At 36.2% G+C, this 23,998-nt stretch overlaps 1 protein-coding gene across 1 annotated transcript in view; it reads right to left on the bottom strand.

Moving 5' to 3' along the window:
- The window catches only part of TSBP1 (testis expressed basic protein 1), a 77,020-nt gene that overhangs the window by 4,846 nt on the left and 48,176 nt on the right, over nucleotides 1-23,998 (bottom strand). The window contains 3 exon segments of the mRNA XM_027602859.1: nucleotides 21,547-21,564; nucleotides 22,274-22,294; nucleotides 23,865-23,882. Coding sequence (XP_027458660.1) covers nucleotides 21,547-21,564; nucleotides 22,274-22,294; nucleotides 23,865-23,882 — 57 coding nt within the window.

Here is a 23,998-nt window from a genome sequence, read left to right as displayed (position 1 = left end):
TATTTTTAAAACTATTCTTTTGTGTACATTTAATTATATATCTTCTCTAGTGGATGTATATTTGTATTGACAAACATTTTATTTATAGATATGGTTTCAGGACTAATCACAAAAAAGGCCTCTGTGGTTCAGTATAGAAGGCAACGTGTTGGCGTGGAAAGAGTATGTACTTCCGAGACAGGAAGTCCTGGACTTAGATCCTGACAATGCTGTTTACCAACTCTTTAACCTTGGGCAAGTGTGAGCAAATTTACTGATCTGTAAAGTGGGTAATAACAATAGCTAGCAGACAGGCTAAGAATAAGAGATAATGTTTTTGAAAATGCCTAGCACAGTGCACAGTATATAGAAGGGCTCAATACCTACTATTCCTCAAAAGTAAAGTTACTTAGAAGGCAAGAGAAAATAAAGTTTTTTCTTAACTAGTTATTTTTTCTGGTAATATGATTCAGTGGACCTTCACTTATAACCACAAAAAGAGTTCTAAATTAGCAGCAAAAACTCACAAAACTTAGAAACCAATCTTTCTTTCATTATAGTTTGCTGGGAGTTAGAAAGGAGATTCTTTTTCAGAGCCTAGAAGATGGCCAGAGATTATGGCATCCTTTTGTATGAACTTCATCTCCTCTACAGCTGTCTCTCCAAAAGAGTTATTTAAAATATTAGAAGATTCTGGAGAATAGGAACATTGAAAATGTCCTTAGAAACACAAGTCTCTATTTTGGGAGTGGAAACAGCAAAACCAGAAAATATAAACAATGTAAAATATCACAGTTGAGAATAACTTACCCATAGGAGATAGTGCTAAAAATAAAACACAAAAGATCGATCAGTGGGAATTTTCTAACTCAAGGAAAATCCCACTCCCAATAATAATACCCTTTGTAGGTGAATGCAGAAGCAGCATCTCCAAGTACTATAAAACCCTCTGTTTCATCCTCAGGAGTGCTGCTGGCCAACGCTCCACATCCTACTTTACAGAGACAGGTTTCTTTAGGATACCATTTGTTAATGCATGATAGAATCCTTGCGTAGGTAATATCTATTCTACTAAATTTCAAACTATTGCATTTCCTACTTTCATTGTTCTCTCATAAGTCAGTTTTTTACCCACTCCCCTTTAGATCAGTTGGAAAAATATGTAATGTTGGCCAATTATCAAAATCACCATCTTGTCCTGACACTTACTCTTTTTGTCAATTTTAGGTGATTTTCTTTTTTTAGTGAAAATTATCCATTGTCAGATGATAGCACAAGGAAAACAGGCTCCCTTGTGATAAACTAGCTGGGAATTCTTGCTACCAATAATCTTTGGTAGAAAATCACCAGAATTATGAGACAAGACCATTATATTTTGTTCCAAAAGGGAAATAGTAAAGAAGAAATCAAAGTATGAGAAAATAACTTATTTAAGAAATATTGACTACTCTAAGGTAGAAGAACATGAAATACAAAAAAATTGGGTAACAAAAACTCAAAGGTCCTAGACACAGAAATAGGTAAGGCAAAGAAATGATCCAAACTTACTGATTTTTCCAGAGCTGTCCACTGAAAGAGATAAGAAAAAAACATCAGCAGGTGTTGGGCTTTCCCTTCTTACACAAAGCCACACTCCTCCGCACTGGATGGGCAGAATCTGTGTCATGAACAACTAAGTTCCTTTTATTTAGATGTAGGGAACCTTCCTTATCCCTCCCCTTCCTCTTGGCCTGTTATTGTTTAGAAAGATCTTGTGATTAGCTATTTTATGAAAATATTTTTATTAAATATATTTACATATTGTACAAATTCAAGGTGTTCAACATGTCAATTTGGTACATTAGTATATTATAATATGATTGCCATTGTAGCAATAATTAGAACCTCTATGACATTACATAATGATCCTTTCCTGTGGTTGTAACCATGAAGTTCTAGTCTCTTGGCAAGTTTGGTGACTGTCATACAATATTGTTGTCTATATTCACTATACTATGCATTAGATCTCTAGGACTTATTTACTACTTGTAAATATGTACCTTTGAATAGCACCTGCCCTATCCCCCCACCCACAATTCCCTAGTAACCCCCATTTTACTTTCTTTTTAAAATAAATTTGGCTTTCCAGATTCCACATATAAATGATACCATACAGTACTTGTCTTCCCCTGTCAGACTTACTCATTCAGCTTATGCTCGTGTTTTTGCAAATGGCACGATGTCCTCCTTTCTGTTGAAGAATATATCCTGTGTGTGTGTGTGTGTGTGTGTGTGACATCCTCTTTATCAATTCATCCATTGGTATGGGCAATTAGTTTGTTTCTGTACCTTGGCTGTTGTGAATAATGTTGCAATAAACATGAACGTATATGTATTTTTTGATATCCTGTTTTAATTTCCTTTGGATATATACCCAGAATGGAATTGCTGCATCATATGGTAGGTCTATTTTTAATATTTTGATGAACCTCAACGTTGTTTTCCATAGTGGTTGAGCCAATTTACATTCCCACTAACAGTGTACAGGGGTTCCCTTTTCTCCATATCCTTGCCAACACTTACATTTTGTTCTTGATCATAGCCATTCTAGCAGGTATGAGGGGATATCTCATTGTGGTTTTGATTGCATTTCTCTTGATGATTAGTGATGTTGACCACTTTTCATGTACCTGTTGAGCACTTGGATGTCTTCTTTGGAAAAATATCTATTCAGTTCCTCTGCCAAATTTGTAATCAGATTCTTTTTTGTTATGGAATTGTATGAGTTCTTTATATATTTTGGATATTAACTCATTGTCTAATATATGGTTTGCAAAAAGTTTTTCCCATTCCATGGGTTGTCTTTTCCCTTTGTTAATTGTTTCTGTTGATGTGCAGAAGCCTTTAAATTTGATGTAGTCCAACCTGTTGATTTTTGTTTTTGTTATTTGTGCTTTTGGTGTCATGTCCGGAAAATCAATGCCAAGACCAGCATTGAGGAGCTTCTTCTCTACGTTTTCTTCTAAGATTTTTATGGTATCAGGTTTTATGTTTAAATCTATGATCCATTTCAAGTTAATTTTTGTGAGCTGTGTGAGATAGAGGTATAATTTTATTGTTCTTCATGTTTTTTAAGGTTTCATTTTAATTCCAGTTGGTTAAAATACAGTGTTATATTAGTTCCTGGTGTACAATATACTGATTCAATACTTCCATACAACACCTTGTGCTCATGACAGCAAGGGCACTCCTTAATCCCCAACACCTATTTTACCCACCCTCCCACCCACCACCATCAGTTTGTTCTCTATAATTAAGTCTGTTTCTTGGTTTGTCTCTCTTTTCTCTCCTTTTCCCCCCTTTCCTCTTTTGTTTTGTTTTTTAAATTCCACATATGAGTGAAATAATATGGTATTTGTCTTTCTCTGACTGACTTATTTCACTTAGCATAATATAATCTAGCACCATCCATGTCCTTGCAAATGGCAATATCTCATTCTTTTTTATGGCTCAATAACATTCCATTGTTATTCCACTTCTTTATCCATTCATCAGTTGATGGACATGTGGGCTGCTTCCATAATTTGGCTATTGTAAATAATGTTGCTATAAACATAGGGGTGCACATATCCATTTGAATTAGTATTTTAGTATCCTTTGGGTAAATACCCAGTAATGTAATAGCTGGATCATAAGGTAGTTTCTATTTTTCACTTTTTGAGGAATCTCCATTCTGTTTTCCACAGTGATTGCACGAGTTTGCATTCCCAGCAACGGTGCACCAGTGCTCCTTTTTCTCCAGTCTCACCAATACCTGCTATTTCTTCTCTTTTTGATTTTAGCCATTCTGACAGGTATGAGGTGATATCTCACAGTAGTTTTGATTTGCATTTCCCTGATGATGATTAATGATGAAGAATTTTTCACGTGTCTGTTGACCATCTGTATGTCTTCTTTGGAAAAATGTCTTTTCATGTCTTCTGCCCATTTTTAATTGGATTATTTGTTTTTTGGTTGTTGAGTTTTATAAGTTTTTTTATATATTTTTGATACTAACCCTTTATCAGATATGTCATTTGCAAATATCTTCTGCCATTCCATAGGTTGCCTTTTAGTTTTGTTGATTGTTTCCTTTGCTGTGCAGAAGATTTTTATTTTGATGTAGTCCCAATAGTTTGTTTGCTTTTGTTTCCCTTGCCTCGGGAGACATATCTAGAAAAATGTTGCTATAGCTGATGTCAAAGAAGTTATTGCCTGTGTTCACTTCTACAATTTTTATGGTTTCAGGTCTCACATTTAGGACTTCAAACTATTTTGAATTTATTTTTGTGTGTGGTGTAAGAAAGTGGTCCAATTTCATTCTTTTGCATGTAAATGTCCAGTTTTCCCAACACCATTTGTTGAAGAGACTGTCTTTATTCTACTGGATATTCCTTTTGCTTTGTCAAAGTTGAATTGACAGTATTATTATATTATTATTTCTGGGTTTTCTACTCTGTTCCATTGATCTATGTGTCTATTTTTGGCCAGTACCATAGTGTTTTGATTACTGGAGCTTTGTAATATAACTTAAAATCCAGAATCGTGATGCCTCCAGATTTACTTTTCTTCTTCAAGATTGTTTTGGCTATTCAAGGTCTTTTATGGTTCCATACAAATTTTTGGATTGTGTGTTCTAGTTCTGTGAAAAATGCTGTTGTTATTTTGATAAGAATTGCATTAAATGTGTAGATTGCTTTGGGTAGTATAGACATTTTAACAATATTTTTTCTTATAATCCATAAGCATGGAATGTCTTTCCATTTCTGTCACCTTCAATTTCTTTCATCAGTGTTTTATAGTTTTCAGAGTACAGGTCTTTTACCTCTTTGGTTAGGTTTATTCCTAGGTATCTTATTATTTTGGGTACAATTGTAAATGAGATTGTTTTCTTAGTTTCTCCTGCTGCTTCATTATTGATCTATAGAAATAAAACAGATTTTGGCATATTGATTTTGTATACTGTGACCTTACTGAATTCTTTTATCAGTTCTAGCCATTTTTTCATGGAGTCCTTGGGTTTTCCATATATACTGTCATGTCATCTGCAAATAGTGAAAGTGTTACTTCTTTACCAGTTTGGATGTCTTTTATTCCTTTTTGTTTTCTGATTGCTGTGGCTAGGACTTCCAGTACTATGTTTGTTTGTTTTTTTTAAGATTTTATTTATTTTGACAGAGAGAGTACAGGAAGGGGGAATGGCAGGCAGAGGGAGAGGGAGAAGCAGACTCCCTGCTCATCAGGAAGCCCGATGCAGGGCTCGATCCCAGGACCCTGGGATCATGACCCAAGCCGAAGGCAGACGCTTAACCATCTGAGCCACCCAGGCGCCCCTTCCAGTGCTATGTTGAATAAAAGTGGTGAGTAGACATCGTTGCCTTGTTCCTGACCTTAAGGGAAAAGCTCCCAGGTTTTCCCCATTGAGGATGATGTTAGCTGTGAGTTTTTCACATATGGCCTTTATTATGTTGAGTTTATTATTTTGAGTTATTATGTTGAGGTATGTTCCCTCTAAACCTACTTTGCTGAGGGTTTTTAATCATGAATGGATGTTGCACTTCATCAGATGCTTTTTCTCCATCTATTGAAATGATCATTCTTATGCTTTATCTCACGATGTGATGTATCACTCTGATTTATTTGCAAATATTGAACCACCCTTGCAACCCAGGAATAAATCCCACTTGATCATGGTGAATAATTTTTTTAATGTATTGTTGGATTTGGTTTGCTAGTATTTTATTGAGGACTTTTGCATCTATGTTCATCAGAGATATTAGCCTGTAAGTTCTCTCTTTTTTTTTTTTTTTATGGTGTCTTTTTTTTTTTTTTTAATTTGAGACAGAGTGAGAACGAGAGAGATCAGAGAGGGAGGGAGAAAGGGAAAGGGAGAAGCAGACTCCCTGCTGAGCAGAGAGCCTGACACGGAGCTCTGTCTCGGGACCCCGAGATCATGACCTGAGCCAAAGGCAGATACTTAACTGAATGAGCCACCCAGGTGCCCCTTTCATAGTGTCTTTATCTGGTTTTGATATCAGGGCAATGGTGGCCTCATGGAATGAACGTGGAAGTTTTTCTTCCTTTTCTATTTTTTGGAATAGCTTGAGAATTAAAGGTATTAACTCTTCTTTAAATGTTTGGTAAAATTTTCCAGCGAAGCCATCTGGTCTTTCATTTGTTGCTAGTTTTTTGATTACTGATTCATTTTCTTTACTGGTTATCAGTCTGTTCAAATATTCTATTTCTTCCTGTTTCTGTTTTGATAGGTTATGTTTGTAGGAATTTATTCATTTTTCTAGGTTGTCCAATTTGTTGGCATATAGTTTTTCATAATATTCTCTTATGATTGTATTTCTATGGTATTGGTTGTTATTTTTTCTCTCTTATTTGTAATTTTATTTATTTTGGTCTTTTCTTTTTTTGTTGATAAGTTTGGCTAGAAGTTTATCCATTTTAGTGATTTTTTTCAAAGAACCAGCTCCTGGTTTCATGGGTCTTTTTTTAGTTTCTATAGAATTTATTTATGCTGTAATCTTTATTATTTTCTTCCTTCTGCTGGTTTTGGGTTTTGTTTGTTGTTCTTTTTCTAGTTCCTTTAGGTGTAAGGTTAGGTTTTTTTAGTTGAGAATTTTCTTGCTTCTTGAGGTAGGCCTGTATTGCTATACACTTCCTTCTTAGAACCACTTTTCCTGCATCTCAAAGGTTTTGAACATTGTATTTTCACTTTCATTTGTTTCCATGTATTTTTAAATTTTTTTTCTTTTATTTTCTGGCTGACCCATTCATTGCTTAGTAGCTTATTATTCAACCTCTACATATTTGTGGTCTTTCCCTATTTTTTTCTTATGGTGGAGTTCTAGTTTCTTAGCCATGTGGTCAGAAAAGATTCATGGTATGATTTTGACCTTTTTGAATTGGTTGACAGTTGCTTTGTGGACTAATATGTGATCTATTCTGGAGAATATTCCATGTGCAGTTGAAAAGAATGTGTATTCTGCTGTTTTAGGATGGAACTTTCTGAATGTACCTGTTAAATATCTTAGTTCCAGTGTGTCATTCAAAGTTATTGTTTCCTTGTTGATTTGCTATAAGGGGGGTGTTAAAATCCCCTACTATTATTATTGTTCTGCACGTTTGTATCTTGTTTTCCCGGCACAATTTGTTAAAAAGATTATCCTTTCTCCATTGAATGTTTTTGGCTCCCTCCTTGAATATTAGTTGACTGTATATGCGGGTGTTTAATTCTGGCCTCGCGATTCAGTTCTATTGGTTCATGTGTCTATTTTCATGTCAATACCATACTGTTTTTAGTATTATAGCTTTATAGTATAGTTTAAAATCAGCAAGTGTGATACCTCTAGCTTTTTTTTCCCCACTCCTCTGGATTGCTTAACTTGACTGAGCCACACAGGCTTTCCAAGAATGCACATTTCTAAGGAGTTGGCAGGGATGCCGATACTGATGTTCCAGGGACCGCACTCTGACATCCATAGCTCTAACCTGGCCTGTTGACGGGACAGAAAACTGACTAAAGAGCACACCTGTGGCCTGGGTGGGACCTCTTTGCTCTCTGGGCCACACCAGGAACTTCCCTATGCATGTTCCTAAGTTTATTATTTTTGCTTATGTGTTTGTCCTCTGCTGAATTACATATGCCCTAAAAACTAGAGCCCACAGCTATTTCTGTTAAAACCTGGCCCCACTCCATCAATCACAGAACCCAAATCACTACTTGTTACAATGGAAGGTTTCCTTCACTCTCACCACTGTCCCCCGGCCCCGCCACAGACCTTGGTCTTCTGGGACATAGAAGACATGTCACAACACTACATTTTTGCAAAAAGAGCCCTGCAGGACCTCTGAAGAGGGACTTCTCACCTCTTGTGCTACTCAAGTTTGGCTAAATCACTATCTTTCTTACCTGGGGGATGACAGTGACTTCTCCCTGTGACTTGTATGTTGTGTTCCTTCTCAAGGTTTGGGAAGTTCTCAGCTAATATTTCTTTAAATAAACTCTCTGTATCCTTCTCCCTCTCTTCTCCTTTATCCTCTTGTGACTGGAAGTATTTCTGTATTCCTATTCTCCACGTCATTTATTCTTTCTCCATCTGGTCTGCCCTGTTACCTATGCTCTCAATTCCATTCTTCATCTGATTTATGACTTTTACAGTTCCAGCATTTATTTTTTTAAATAATTTCAATCTCTTAGGTAGAAGACTTATTCTCTTCATTAATTTTATTTCGAAATTTATTGAATTTTCTGAGTTTTCTTGTAGCTCATTGCATTTCTTCAGAACAGCTACATACAAGAAACAAGTGTTGCATGAAACAAAAGAACTTCAAAATACATGGGAGAAAAAACTGATAGAACTGAAAAGAGAAATAGAAAAATTTATAGTTAAATTCAACACTCCATTCTCAGCAATTGATAGAACTACTAGATAGAACATGAAAGAAGTGAGAGAATCAGCCATGCAGATGTCTGAGTGAATTCAGGCAGAGAGGACAATGAGTAAACCAGTCTGGGGTAGGAATGTTTCTAGACCATCTGAGGGACAGAAAGATGGCAAGTGTGGCTGGAACAAAATAAAAAAAAAAATAAGATGAAGGAAAGCTATTAAGAGAGTTGTAGGGGACAGATCTTCCAAGACCTTCTTCTGAGAGGTGCTGTAATGACTTTGACTTTGAATCAAGAAAGATGGAGAGTTATTAGTGGATCATAAGCAGAGGGGTGACCTGAATCTTAAAAGGATCCCTGTGGCTGCTGTATTGGTACTGGCTAGAAGGCAAGGGTGAAATCAGAGCAATCGGAGAGATGAAGGTAACTTGGATCACAGTGAGAGTCATAAAGGTAGTGAGAAATACCAGGTTCTTATATCATACTGATGGATCTGCTGTCCTACTATATAGCACTGTATCCTGCAAGGAATCTTGAATGGTACCTTAGAAGGAAGAATTATGGAAGTGGGAGCAGAGAAGAACTGTGTTTCTGATCCCTGATATCTGATTCTGATATAAAAATGAGAGGGGTATATATAATATATAATTTTTTCTTTATTATATATATATTATTATATATAATATAATGAGGGGGATATATTTATATATAATTATATATATATAAAATATAGAATTTTTCTTTTTCATTTCTCTATTGATGGTCACTTAGGTTGCTCCTATATCTTGACTATTGTAAATAATGCTGTGATAAACATAAGGGTGCATATATCTTTTCAAATTAATGTTTTTACTTTCTTTGGGTAAATTATTGGATCACATGGTATTTCTTTTTTTAATTTGAGAAACCTCCATCTCTTTTCCACTGTGCAAAACAATTTACATTCCCACCAACAGTGCACCAGGGTTCCTTTTTTTCCACATCTTCAACACTTGTTCCTTTAGCCATTCTGACAAGTGTGAGGTGATAGCTCATTGTGGTTTTGATTTGTGTTCCCCTGATAAATAGTTGCATTGAGCATCTTTTCATGTGTCTGTTGGTCATCTGTATGTCTTCTTTGGAAAAATAGCTAGTCAAATCTTCTGCCTATTTTAAAATCAGATTGTTTGTTTTCAGAAGTTCTTAATTTTAGTGACGTCCAGCTTATCAATTATTTCTTTCATGAATCATGTCCTATTATATTTAAAAAGTTGTTACCAGTGCTCACTTTGGCAGCACATATACTAAAAAGTCATTACCATACCCAAAGTCATTTAGCTTTTCTCTGATGTTATCTTCTAAGAGTGTTATAGTTTTGAGTTTTATATTTAGGTCTGTGATCCATTTTGAGTTAATTTTTGTGAAGAGTGTAAAATATGGGAGATTTATTTATTGGTAAGTGGATGTCCAGTTGTTCTAACGTTATTTGTTGAAAAGAATATCTTTGTTCCATTGTGTTGTCTTTGCTCCTTTGTCAAAGATCAGTTGACTGTATTTATGTGGGACTGTTTCTGAGCCGTCTATTCTGTTCCACTGATTTGTCTATTTGCTTACCAATACCACACTATCTGGATTACTGTAGCTTTATAGGTAAGTCATGAGGGTGAGTAGTGTCAGTCCTCCAACTTTGTTCTCCTTCAATATTGTATTGGCTATTCTGGGTCTTTGGCTTCTTCATATAAATTTTAGAATCAGTTTGTCAATATCAAAAAAACATCTTGCTGGGATTTTGATGGCATTGCACTCAATCTATAGATTAACTTGGGAAGAATTGACGTTTTGACAATATTGATTCTTCCTATTCATGAACATGGAACATCTTTCTATTTATTTTGTTCTTCTTTGGTTTTATTTATGAGTTTTGTTAATCTTTGTTTTCTAATTGGTGCATTCAAAACAACAGTTTTTTGTTTGCTTGTTTTTATGGAAACACAAATTTTTGTGGTTTGCCTGAATGGTATGAAAGGCAAGTCTCAATCAACTCTTTCAAGGAGGAGAAGTCAGAAAAGGCTTTCAAAGTATTGCTCTTAACCCTTTTTCACTGACCAGCAGTGGTGGTTCAGGTTTAGATATAATAAACTTTATGAAGGAGAGGACAAAGATCAGCCTTTCTTATTTGTCTTCAACTTTATTTTAAAGTTAGTGTTTTCTTTGTTTGCACGTACAGTTTGTCCCTCCTAATACTCTCATTTATACTCATATCTTCTCATTATATGCTTTCCACCTTTTATCTTTTGGAATTTTGCTTTGTGACCATAGAGCTTTGGATTGAAATATAAATTTCTTAGTGTGTTATTTCCATGGTTTTTCCTGTGGTCTGACCCCAACATATTTTATCAACATTGTTTGCCTTCGTTTCTCTTCTGTAACTCAATACTGTAACTAAATGAACAACTGTTTTTCTTTATCCTTGCCATTCTGTGGACGTTTGATATACCCCTCACCCCAAAACTATTTGTAAATTAAAGGATTACCAGAAAATGTGGAAAGGAAGAGATGGAAAATAATCTAACTCTCAGATTTCAGAGTGGCCAGGTGTCAAAAGTATCAGTGCAAATAAAAGAACTCAGATGTTAACAGAGGACCACAGGAAACTGAGGAAGCAATTAGAACTTACCAGCTGCTACTGGACCAATTACTAAAAAATAAAATAAAATATATTAAAATTATATACTTAGTTCCTATTGAAAATCTACTTGGAACATTGGAAAAGGGATTTGGGAAACATTAAATCTTATATGAATATGCTATACCTTATTAATTCAATATTAACTACACTTTAATAACCTAAATATCCAGGCCATTTTGGAAGGCCTGTTTGATGGGTTATATAAGTAAAGTTACTTTTTCTAATTAAATAATTTTTTTTTAACATTCTTAACCATGTCCAAGGGTCACAATCTTGCAGGAAACTGGCTACCAGTTAAAGCTTAGTAACTTAAGTTCCTTCTTCATTTTCTTCTCTGTATTTCAACATTCTATCTGCCTTTCAAAACCCTATCACCACATGTCAGCTCTCATCATATTCCTTTTTGCAATACAGTAAGTTTATTTATAACTATCAACTTAAAAAGTTTTGTCATGATAATTTTTTGTGTGTGTTTCTTTTTCTTTCTGGTAATCTCTGGGGTTTGATCAGGATTCTAAATCTGGCTTAAGAAGTAGCACAAATAAGACATGTAACCCATGTAAGATGATGGTTCTTGCACATCTTTTAAGGGTGGAGAATAGGTAGAGTGAAGATCAGTTATAATAACAAATGAGAAATCCCAAGAGCTTCAATCTCTTGATTCTCTTCAATAGTCCTAAATCTTTCATGGTAGTTATCTTTAGAGTAAGCAAAATGGAATTGTGTTTAGCCCCTCTTCCTTTTCTTATCAGTTTTTATGAGAATTTAAAATTCTTTGGGAGCTCGCAATGAATATTTAGATATCACTCATTTTGCTTTTCTTCCCATTTCAATCTCTTACCTCATAATGTCTTTGGTCTATTCTTTATTCTCTATAACATTATTATTTTAGGTTTTTTTTTAAATCTGAGCTAAATTCTTTATAACTTCAGGAAATTCTATTTTTTAATGAAAAGTCCATATTATGCCTGTCCTCTTTATCCTTTGCATCAATAGATTTCTCACTTAAAATCTGTAATTTTAGGACATGCGAAAAATCTGACAGCAAAGAGATGGGAAAATATGCCACTTAAGTTTGCATTAACAGAAGTCATTACAGCCCATGAGAGCATGAAACCTGAACCCTGTGGGAGTTCAAAGGATGCTAGAATTGCGAAGCAACAGTGTTGATGGGTTTGGGGAAAAAAATGAAACAAAACAAAACTTTAATCAACCTAACACAAAATTTAAACTCACCAAAATTCTGTTACTAATCATACTCTTTATAGCAGAAATAGAAAACACTTCCTGAAACTATCCTCCCTTCTAAGAAGGAAGCTGCAAAGAAATAGGATAAATTAACTCCTCCATTGTTTTGTCCAGTAACCTTGGGCAAAGGTCAAAGGATGCTGGAGGCATCAGTATACCCCCAACTTTATATAAACTGCAGGCAACAGAGTGGTGGGGGATGGCATGCAAAACTATTATTGTTATGTTGTTAGGAGTTATTAATGTCTAGATTTTAGTTTCCAGTTAGTATCAAATATTAATTTCTCACAATCATTATTGATAAGCATTATTTATGAGTTTTGAGCTAATAGTTATAAAGACTGTTATAAAACTAATATTATGAGTTTTGAGCTAATAGCTATAAAGACTGTTATTACAATAAATTAAAGATTCATTCTTTGCTCATCAGTCATTTAGAAGAGTTGAAATACAGTCATTAGATGAAAATGGCTGCCCTTTGTATATGAGGTAGAGGGAATATGGAGAGCTGCTGAAAGACAGGCAACTGATGGGTTTATATAGAAAATCTCATCCAAGTCAAAGTCATACCTTCACCTAGGGTCTTGAACAAATTCATTTGTCTTTTTTTAAAAATTTTTTTATTGTTATGTTAATCACCATACATTACATCATTAGCTTTTGATGTAGTGTTCCATGATTCATTGTTTGTGCATAACACCCAGTGCTCCACGCAGAGTGTGCCCTCTTTAATACCCATCACCAGGCTAACCCATTCCCTCAACCCCATTCCCTCTAGAACCCTCAGTTTGTTTTTCAGAGTCCATCGTCTCTCATGGTTCGTCTCCCCCTCCGACTTACTCCCCTTCATTCTTTCCCTCCTGCTATTTTCTTCTTCTTTTTTTTTTCTTAACATACATTGCATTATTTGTTTCAGAGGTACAGATCTGTGATTCAACAGTCTTGCACAATTCACAGCGCTCACCATAGCACATACCTTCCCCAATGTCTATCACCCAGCCACCCACTCCCTCCCACCTCCCACCACTCCAGCAACCCTCAGTTTGTTTCCTGAGATTAAGAATTCCTCATATCAGTGAGGTCATATGATACATGTTTTTCTCTGATTGACTTATTTCACTCAGCATAACACCCTCCAGTTCCATCCACGTTGTTGCAAATGGCAAGATCTCATTCCTTTTGATGGCTGCATAATATTCCATTGTGTATATATACCACTTCTCTTTATCCATTCATCTGTCGATGGACATCTTGGCTCTTTCCACAGTTTGGCTATTGTGGTCATTGATGCTATAAACATTGGGATGCACGTACCACTTCGGATCCCTACATTTGTATCTTTGTGGTAAATACCCAGTAGTGCAATTGCTGGATCGTATGGTAGTTCTATTTTCAACTGTTTGAGGAACCTCCATACTGTTTTCCAGAGTGGCTGCACCAGCTTGCATTCCCACCAACAGTATAGGAGGGTTCCCCTTTCTCCACATCCCCGCCAACATCTGTCGTTTCCTGACTTGTTAATTTTAGCCATTCTGACTGGTGTGAGGTGGTATCTCATGGAGCTTTTGATTTGGATTTCCCTCATGCCGAGTGATGCTGAGCACTTTTTCATGTGTCTGTTGGCCATTTGGATGTCTTCTTTGGAAAAATGTCTGTTCATGTCTTCTGCCCATTTCTTGATTGGATTATTTGTTCTTTGGGTGTTGAGTTTGATAAGTTCTTTATAGATTTTGGATACTAGCCCTTTATCTGATATGTCATTTGCAAATATTTTCTCCCATTCTGTCTGTTGTCTTTTGGTTTTGTGGACTGTTTCTTTTGCTGTGCAAAAGCTTTTATCTTGAAATCCCAATAGTTCATTTTTGCCCTGGCTTCCTTGCCTTTGGCGATGTTTCTAGGAAGAAGTTGCTGCGGCTGAGGTCGAAGAGGTTGCTGCCTGTGTTCTCCTTTAGGATTTTGATGGACTCCTGTCCACGTTTAGGTCTTTCAACCATTTGGAGTCTATTTTTGTGTGTGGTGTAAGGAAATGGTCCAGTTTCATTCTTCTGCATGTGGCTGTCCAATTTTCCCAACACCATTTGTTGAAGAAACTGTCTTTTTGCCATTGGACATTCTTTCCTACTTTGTCAAAGATTAGTTGACCATAGAGTTGAGGGCCCATATCTGAGCTCTCTATTCTGTTCCATTGATCTATGTGTCTGTTTTTGTGCCAGTACCTTACTGTCTTGATGATGACAGCTTTGTAATAGAGCTGGAAGTCCGGAATTGTGATGCCACCAGCTTTGCTTTTCTTTTTCAATATTCCTCTGGCTATTCAGGGTCTCTTCTGGTTCCATACAAATTTTAGGATTCTTTGTTCCATTTCTTTGAAAAAGGTGGATGGTATTTTGATGGGGATTGCATTGAATGTGTAGATTGCTCTAGATGGCATTGACATCTTCACAATATTTGTTCTTCCAATCCATGAGCATGAAACGTTTTTCCATTTCTTTGTGTCTTCTTCAACTTCTTTCATGAGTATTTTATAGTTTTCTGAGTACAGATCCTTTGCCTCCTTGGTTAAATTTATTCCTAGGTATCTTATGGTTTTGGGTGCAATTGTAAATGGGATCGACTCCTTAATTTGTCTCTCTTCTGTCTTGTTGTTGGTGTATAGGAATGCCACTGATTTCTGTGCATTGATTTTATATCCTGCCACCTTACTGAATGCCTGTATGAGTTCTAGCAGTTTGGGGGTGGAGTCTTTTGGGTTCTCCACATAAAGTATCATATCATCTGCAAAGAGTGAGAGTTTGACTTCTTCTTTGCCACTTTGGATGCCATTGATTTCTTTTTGTTGTCTGATTGCTGTGGCTAGAACTTCTAGTACTATGTTGAACAGCAGTGGTGATAGTGGACATCCCTGCCGCCTTCCTGACCTTAGGGGAAAAGCTCTCAGCTTTTCCCCATTGAGTATGATATTCGCTGTAGGTTTTTCATAGATGGCTTATATGATATTGAGGTATGTATCCTCTATCCCTCTACTCTGAAGAGTTTTGATCAAGAAAGGATGCTGTACTTTGTCAAATGCTTTTTCTGCATCTATTGAGAGGATCATATGATTCTTGTTCTTTCTTTTGTTAACGTAGTGTATCACGTTGATTGATTTGCGGATGTTGAACCAGCCTTGCAGCCCAGGGATAAATCCCACTTGGTCGTGGTGAATAATCCTTTTAATGTACTGTTGGATCCTATTGGCTAGTATTTTGGTGAGAATTTTTGCATCCATGTTCATCAAGGATATTGGTCTGTCATTCTCCTTTTTGATGGGGTCTATGTCTGGTTTTGGGAATCAAGGTAATGGTTGCCTCATAAAATGAGTTTGGAAGTTTTCCTTCCATTTCTATTTTTTGGAACAGTTTCAGGAGACTAGGTATTAATTCTTCTTGAAATGTTTGGTAGAATTCCCCTGGGAAGCCATCTGGCCCCGGGCTTTTGTTTCTTGGGAGATTTTTGATGACTGCTTCAATTTCCTTAGTGGTTATAGGTCTGTTCAGGTTTTCTATTTCTTCCTGGTTCAATTTTGGTAGTTGATACATTTCTAGGAATGCATCCATTTCTTCCAGGTCATCTAATTTGCTGGCATAGAGTTGTTCATAATATGTTCTTATACTTGTTTGTATTTCTTTGGTGTTGGTTGTGGTCTCTCCTCTTTCGTTCATGATTTTGTTGATTTGGGTCATTTCTCTTTTCTTTTTGATAAGTCTGCCCAGGGGTTTATCAATCTTGTTAATTCTTTCAAAGAACCAGCTCCTAGTTTCGTTGATCTGTTCTAGTGTTCTTTTGGTTTCTATTTCATTGATTTCTGCTCTGATCTTTATGATTTCTCTTCTCCTGCTGGGTTTAGGCTTTATTTGCTGTTTTTTCTCTAGCTCCTTTAGGTGTAGGGTTAGGTTGTGTTTTTGAGACCCTTCTTTTTTCTTGAGAAAGGCTTGTATTGTTATATACTTTCCTCTCAGGACTGCCTTTGCTGTATCCCAAAGATTTTGAACAGTTGTGTTTTCATTTTCATTGGTTTCCATGAATTTTTTTAATTCTTCTTTAATTTCCTGGTTGACTCATTCATTCTTTAGTAGGATGCTCTTTAGCCTCCATGTATTTGAGTTCTTTCCGACTTTCTCTTGTGATTGAATTCTAGTTTCAAAGCATTGTGGTCTGAAAATACGCAGGGAATAATCCCAATATTTTGGTACCAGTTGAGACCTGATTTTTGACCTAGGATGTGATCAATTCTGGAGAATGTTCCATGGGCACTAGAGAAGAAAGTGTATTCCGTTGCTTTGGAATGGAATGTTCTGAATATGTCTGTGAAGTCCATTTGGTCCATTGTTTCATTTAAAGTCTTTATTTCCTTGTTGATCTTTTGCTTTGATGATCTGTCCATTTCAGTCAGGGGGGTGTTAAAGTCCCCCACTATTATTGTATTGTTGTCAATGTGTTTCTTTGATTTTGTTATTAATTTCCTTATAAAATTGGCTGCTCCCATGTTAGCGGCATAGATATTTACAATTGTTAGATCTTCTTGTTGGATAGACCCTTTAAGTAGGATATAGTGTCCTTCTTCATCTCTTATTACAGTCTTTGTTTTAAAATCTAATTTGTCTGATATAAGGATTGCCAGTGTCCATTAGCATGGTAAATGGTTTTCCACCCCCTCACTTTCAATCTAGGGGTGTCTTTGGGTCTAAAATGAGTCTCTTGCAGACAGCATATTGATGGGTCTTGTTTTTTAATCCAATCTGATAGCCTGTGTCTTTTGATTGGGGCATTGAGCCCATTTACATTCAGCGTAACTATTGAAAGATATGAATTTAGTGCCATTGTATTGCCTGTAAGGTGACTGTGACTGTATATTGTCTGTGTTCCTTTCTGATCTATGCTGCTTTTAAGCTCTCTGCTTAGAGGACCCCTTTCAATATTTCTTGGAGGGCTGGTTTCGTGTTTGCAAATTCCTTTAGTTTTTGTTTGTCCTGGAAGCTTTTTATCTCTCCTTCAATTTTCAATGACAGCCTAGCTGGATATAGTATTCTTGGCTGCATATTTTTCTTGTTTAGTTCTCTGAAGATATCATGGCAGTCCTTTCTGGCCTGCCAAGTCTTTGTGGGTAGGTCTGTTGCCAATCTAATGTTTCTACCATTGTAGGTTACGTATCTCTTCTCCCGAGCTGCTTTCAGGATTTTCTCTTTGTCTCTGAGACTCGTAAGTTTTACTATTAGATGTCAGGGTGTTGACCTATTTTTATTGATTTTGAGAGGGGTTCTCTGTGCCTCCTGGATTTTGATGCCTGTTTCCTTCCCCACATTAGGGAAGTTCTCTGCTATTATTTGCTCCAATATACCTTCTGCCCCTCTCTCTCTTTCTTCTTCTTCTGGGATCCCAATTATTCTAATGTTGTTTCATCTTATCGTATCGCTTATCTCTCGAATTCTGCCCTGTGATCCTGTAGTTGTTTCTCTCTCTCTTTCTCAGCCTCTTTATTTTCCATCATTCGGTCTTCTATATCGCTGATTCTCTCTTCTGCCTCATTTATCCTAGCGGTTAGTGCCCCCATTTTTGATTGCACCTCATTAATAGCTTTTTTGATTTCGACTTGGTTAGATTTTAGTTCTTTTATTTCTCCAGAAGAGGTTTCTCTAAAAACTTCAACGCTTTTTTCAAGCGCAGCTAGTATCTTTAAAGTCACGATTCTGAACTCTAGGTCCGACATCGTACTAATATCCATATTGAGTAGGTCCCTGGCAGACGGTACTACCTCTTGTTTTTTTTGCTGAGGTGATTTTTTTCGTCTTGTCATTTTGTCCAGAGGAGAATAGATGAATGAGAGAACAAAATGCTAACAGGTTAAGAACGTCCCCAGCATATATACTCTATACAAATCAGAAAAGACCTGAATCCAGGGGAAAAGAAAGGGAAAGAAAGAAAAAAGAAAGAAGAGAAAAAAAAAAGAAAAAGAAAAAGATAAAAACAGAGAAAAACAGAACAAAACAAAAAAAAAAACAGAATATGATCAAATATGATCAGGCTAGTGCATAGATCAGTGCCACACACTGGATTTTGGGCTTATTTTGGTCTGTTAGAAGAAAGTGCCTCCTAAGATTTTAAAGGAAGAAAGACTTATATATGTACAAAATAAGGGTTGATACAATGAAGGGATGGAAGATGAGTGTAAAGATGAAAATTATAAAAGATTTTATAAAAGGCATTGATAAGATAAGAAGTTGTTTGAGAAAAGAAAGCAGATTAAAGAAAAAAAAAGGGAGAGAATGTGATCAGGCAGGAGACTAGAACAAAGCCATACACCAGTGATTTAGGGTATATTTTGATCTGTTAGAAGAAACTGTATCTCAAAATTTTAAAGTGAGAACAACTCATATATATATATGCCAAAATAAGGGTAACTACTATGAAGGGATAAAATATGACTCTAAAAAAGAAAAATAAAAATTGTTTTTTTTTTAAAGGGATTGATAAGATGTTGGTTGAAAAAGGGAAAAAGAAAAATTCAAAAAAAACAGTTAAAAAAATTAACTTTGGAAAACTAATGAATCATGGTAAAAAAGCCATGAATTCTATGTGCAGTATTCCCCTAGCGCTAGAGTTCTCCCATTCTCCTTGATCGGTAAACTTCGTCTTGGCTTGCTGGCTGTTCCTGCTGATATGGGAGAGGGGCCTGTTGCCGTGGTTCCCAAATGTCTTTGCCGGAGGCGGAATTGCCCCGCCCTTGTTGGTCCGGGCTAAGCAATCTGCTCGGGTTTGCTCTCGGGAGCTTTTGTTCCCTGCAAGCTCTCCGTATAGCTTTGGAGGACCAGAGTGAAAATAGTGGCTTCCCAATCTCCGCCCGGAGGAGCCGAGAACTCAGGGCCCCACTCCTCAGTGCACCCCCAGAGAAAAGCAGTCATTCCCGTGTCCCCAGTGTCCAGCTGCACTCCGTGCTCACCGGGCCTGTGACCGAGAATTTCTATCTCTGGCTCCAGACCCCGTGTAGAGTCTCCAAACGCAGCAGATCCCTGTGGTGCATTCCCATGCTGCTCCTCCCAGGGGAGGAAGGGGACTCTCCCTGGATCTGCTGCTTGTTGGGTCTCTGCTGGAGGAGCAGTGGCCCGACTGTGCCGCAGGTCACAGTTTATGGCAACCCCGAGCTGAGAGCCCGAGCCTCAGCTCCGTCTCTGCAGCTGGCTTCCCCAATCCGATACCTGGGAGCTCTGCTGCACTCAGGCACCCCTGGTCTTTCTTGACCCCGAGGGTTCTGAGACCCTCTGTCCCGCGAGGGTTACACCCCCAGCTTAGCCACTGGAGCAACGTCCCTCAGCGGAGCGGACTTCTAAAAGTTCCAATTTTGTGCTCCGTGGCTCTCTCACTTGCCAGAAGCGGCCGACGGAGGCCCCCCCCCCCCACAGTCTATCCTCCCAAATATCACCTCGGATTCACTTCTTCGCATGTCCTACCTTCCAGTAAGTGGTCGCTTCTCTGTTCAGAGAGTTGTTGCTACTCTCTTCTTCGGTCTCCTGTTGAGTTTGTAGGTATTGAGAATGGTTTGATCCCTATTCAGCTGAATTCCTGAGACCAGACGAAATCCGGGTCTCCTACTCTTCCGCCATCTTGCTCTGCCCCCTCATTTGTCTTAATTCTAGTGCTCTTAATTATAGTAAGAATGGACAAATGTTATATAACCTGGTAAAAATACCCAGCTCTCTCACAGCACTTAAAGTAATTGCATTAGCTTATGTCAACTTCGAAGCTCTTTATGACTGCCAAAGAAAGGACTAAACTACTAAAGATACTTCAGAATCCTGTATCAAAAAAAAATATACAGCATAGGGAATATATTCAATGGTATTGTATGGTGACAAATGGTAGCTACACTTGTGGTGAGCATATCATAATGTACAGAGTTGTCCAGTCACTTTGTTGTATACCAGAAATACCTATAGAAACCATTGTGTGTCAACTATACTTTAATACTACAACTACAACAACAACAAAAAACAGACAAATAGATCCTCTCTGGAAAGATTACTTTGGAAGAGTAACTACTATGGTCTTTCTGAGTAATTAAGTTGGTGAAGTCATCATCCCTAACTAACTAGGATATGAAAAATTTAAGTCTTGATTTCAGGTGGTATAGATAAAGATAGGGAAATATATAGAATTCTTAGGAAATTTGGGGAAAAATGTCCACATTCATTGGTAATTTTTGAAAAAGTGTTTCTCTTGGAAATCATCCACTGAAACGTACCCTAAAGTAGACCCTTTGAAGCCCTAGTAGGAGGAAGGAATCAGGTGTTGCCAGATTTGAACTTAGCTTTCACAATTTTCATGTCCTTTCTCTTTTGGCTGAGTCCTGATTTCTCTGCTCTTTGTTGCTCTTTCTCTTTAGATTTCCTTTGAGGCTTGATTTGTTGGTAAAATATTTAAACTGCCACCAGTACTTGTTTTCTCTAATTATCATTTTTTTTTTAACAGTAGAGGTTTAGTTAGGCTTTCTGCTGATTTATACATAAATAAATCAGTTGTTCCAGTAATATGGAATAAGGACAATGAAAAATATCAGATTTAGAGAAGACACTAGAGATAACACAAATTAAAGTTTTAGAGAAATTAAATACTTTACCCAAAACCGCATATCTGGTTAAGTGTTCTGGTTGAGATCTGAACCTAGGTCCATCTGATTCCTTTATTAACCACTGCAATATATTGCCTTCACATTTTTTTTTACAAATTAATGTCATGCACATGGTTTTATTACATATTTAGAATTATTCCTTAGAGCATATCTCTTGAAATGGAATTATGAGTTTAAGAGATACTGTATTTCATTGTATTTTGCAAAATACTGCAAGTTTGCTTTCTAAAAGGGTTATGTAAATTTGAATGGGATCAGTGATGTATAAATATATAATTTTTACCAAAACATTGCTGACATTGCTTATCATATTTAAATTTTTCTTTTTATTATGTGGAAAATACTACCTCAGGGCCTTAATTTTCTATCATTTATTTATCGATTTACCTAGGCATTGAGCATATTATAGTTTCTAAATTCATCTGTACTTAAAGAGGTACTAGGTAATAGGGAGGTAAAGGGGGTTGAAAACGTGAATGTGAAACCCTTTACTTCAGGGAAAATTTTCTAAAAGACACTGGAATTAAGAAATAGATGAATAAAGAAAAGATAAATAGATGAATAATAACTTACCAAGAGGTACTGGAGTAACTGGCAGAATAACATGAAATAAAAATATATTAACAGAGTTTCTGGATCAAAAATATAGTTTCCTTCTTTTATTTTTCCAACGTATTAGCAAAGAGATCTTTGGAAGACACCAAACTTCCCCCAGTAAAAACATCCACAGTGAAATAAGAGGGATTAGCATTTCTTTTGTGGTACAAGAATAGTTTCAATCTGACTTAATTGGCTTCCTTATATTTTAATTTAGTAGAAAGGCAGAGTAGGCTAGAGCATATGTGCTTATGCCATTCTTTTTCTTTCTCATCTAGTATGGAGGATTTAAATCCTGCAGAGAACTTTTAAACAATAGCAAATTTGAATGCTAATTGCAGTTATTCTCTTTCCTCTCCTTACACCTAAGATATCTTCCTGATTTTTCCTCTATCCTTTGTTGGTATCTTAAATTTGTGGTATCCCACTGCATATATCTTTTCTTTAAGCTGTATGGCAAATTTTATTTGTTATTAAAAGCTATTTGAAATTGTTTTTAGAAAATAAAATATTTCTTTTATACTTAGTCTCTTAGTCAAATGTTTATTCTTTCTATTAACTAATTACCCAGCAAGCTGCCAAGAGGGAGAGGAAATATTTATAAAGACAAGCATTGAAAGGGATTGGTCAGAGTTAGAAAACATTTTCTCCTTATTTTGGGATCCCAACTTGTACCAGATTTATGAAAAGAAAAGGAACTTACTGATAGATACTGCTACATGTGCTAAAATCCAAACACAAATTATTAGTATAGGTTGACACTGATAACAAAATTGACATTGATAATAATCTTACTGATACTATTTCCAGATAGGAATTTCTAGAATGAAAAGGGAAAGCAAACTCCAGAACTTTGACATGAGTTACTTTAGTCTCTCTTTTCCAGTAGTAACATAGTCATTTTGAAAAAGGGGCAAAGAAGTGTTATTTTCCTTTTATCATCCAGTTTCTTTCAGAAATTGAAATACCACGGAGCTGGAAAAACCTCATTTCCTATAAATTTTGCTTCCATTTTCATTCTATTCTCCTCTCTCATTGCTTACTCTTTCATGAGTTTTCCCACTTTGTTCTCTGTCATTTCTACCTTATATTTAGTTGAAAATGTATTTTGTTGAAAAGTCAGTAGGGGCAATCTGAAGAGATATTCATCTCACTCAATTATTTCTCTTTCTCAGTTTCATTTTCCAGATATTATTTAGTAATCCAAGAGGGAAGAAGTTGGTTGGTATGCTGTAAGCAAAGATCAGTGCACATGAGTGGCTCCAGCCCAGTTAGAAACGAAGATAGATCTTATTTTTCCTGCTTCCCTCCTCAGGCAATAGTATATGATCTCTATTATGTCCTTAAGTCTTGTTTTAAGTGGGACATTTTAACTTACTAGGAAAAAAAATCAATCATGTTTATTTTTTCCACCAATCTTTTATGGTCTATGTTTTGTATGAAATCATAGATATTCTAGTAGGATTCTGAAGAGAGGGTATGAGAAATATAATGTCTATTTTTCTTTTGAAATGGAAACAGCTACATTTAGAAAAAAAACCCCACAGACAGTGCATAACAGAAATCTCAGACAGAAAGGGAGTTTCTTAGAATTGCAGGTGTCTTAAAGTGGATACAGAGAACATGACTGTCATTGATACTGTTCAATGACTGAAGACGAATATACTCTCAATTACTACTAAAACATATATGTCAGATGCAAGAGCTCCATTTTTAGAAGTGAAAGAAATGAACTACTTTTTCTTTGCATTCTCCCTAATTTCTCTGAATAAGAAACGTGTCAGGAATGTTTAAATTCATATGTAAACTCCTAGAAGGCAGTTATTTTCTTCACTTTTGGTCCCTGCTGTATTCCCAGTGTTTGGCACAGGGTAGCCCCTCAATAAATAAATAAATACATTTTGAATAAGTAACATCTCAGTTAATTTAACTTTGCCAATTGAATTTTATTTCTGACATCTTCTACTTTTTAAATTTTCTACCAAAAGCATTTATAAACTCTAGTAAAGTAGTTACAGCTAGCATAGTTTCCCATAGGTGACAATTTACAACAAATGTTCAGAAGCATTATTTCTAATTCCAGGTTAACTTTAGCCAGCTCAGTATTTGATTTGCCATTTGTGGGTTTTTTACTTTCTAAAATAATTCCTCAGCTACTTTAGAGGAAGTTATTTAATATAAAAACGAGAGAGACAAAGTTGAAAAATTTGAATGTTAAGGTCTTTCATGTTCAGAAAAGGATATAACTAGTGTAGGAACCAACCCCAGAATTGATGAATAGATATAGAACTTACTTGGTTCTTCTTGTCTTGCTGCAAAAAAGAAATCAAATAAGTAAGTGAGTGAAAGATTTCTGGATGAACAGCAGAGTTACTTCTCAAACTTTATGCTGGAAGTTTCAGAAATAAGACTTGGAGAGACCACCAAA

This window comes from Zalophus californianus, chromosome 7 (genome assembly GCF_009762305.2).
Source record: "Zalophus californianus isolate mZalCal1 chromosome 7, mZalCal1.pri.v2, whole genome shotgun sequence".
Taxonomy (NCBI): Eukaryota; Metazoa; Chordata; class Mammalia; order Carnivora; family Otariidae; genus Zalophus; species Zalophus californianus.
The sequence above is the reverse complement of the archived record's forward strand: the minus strand, read 5'-3'. Positions and strand labels throughout refer to the sequence as shown.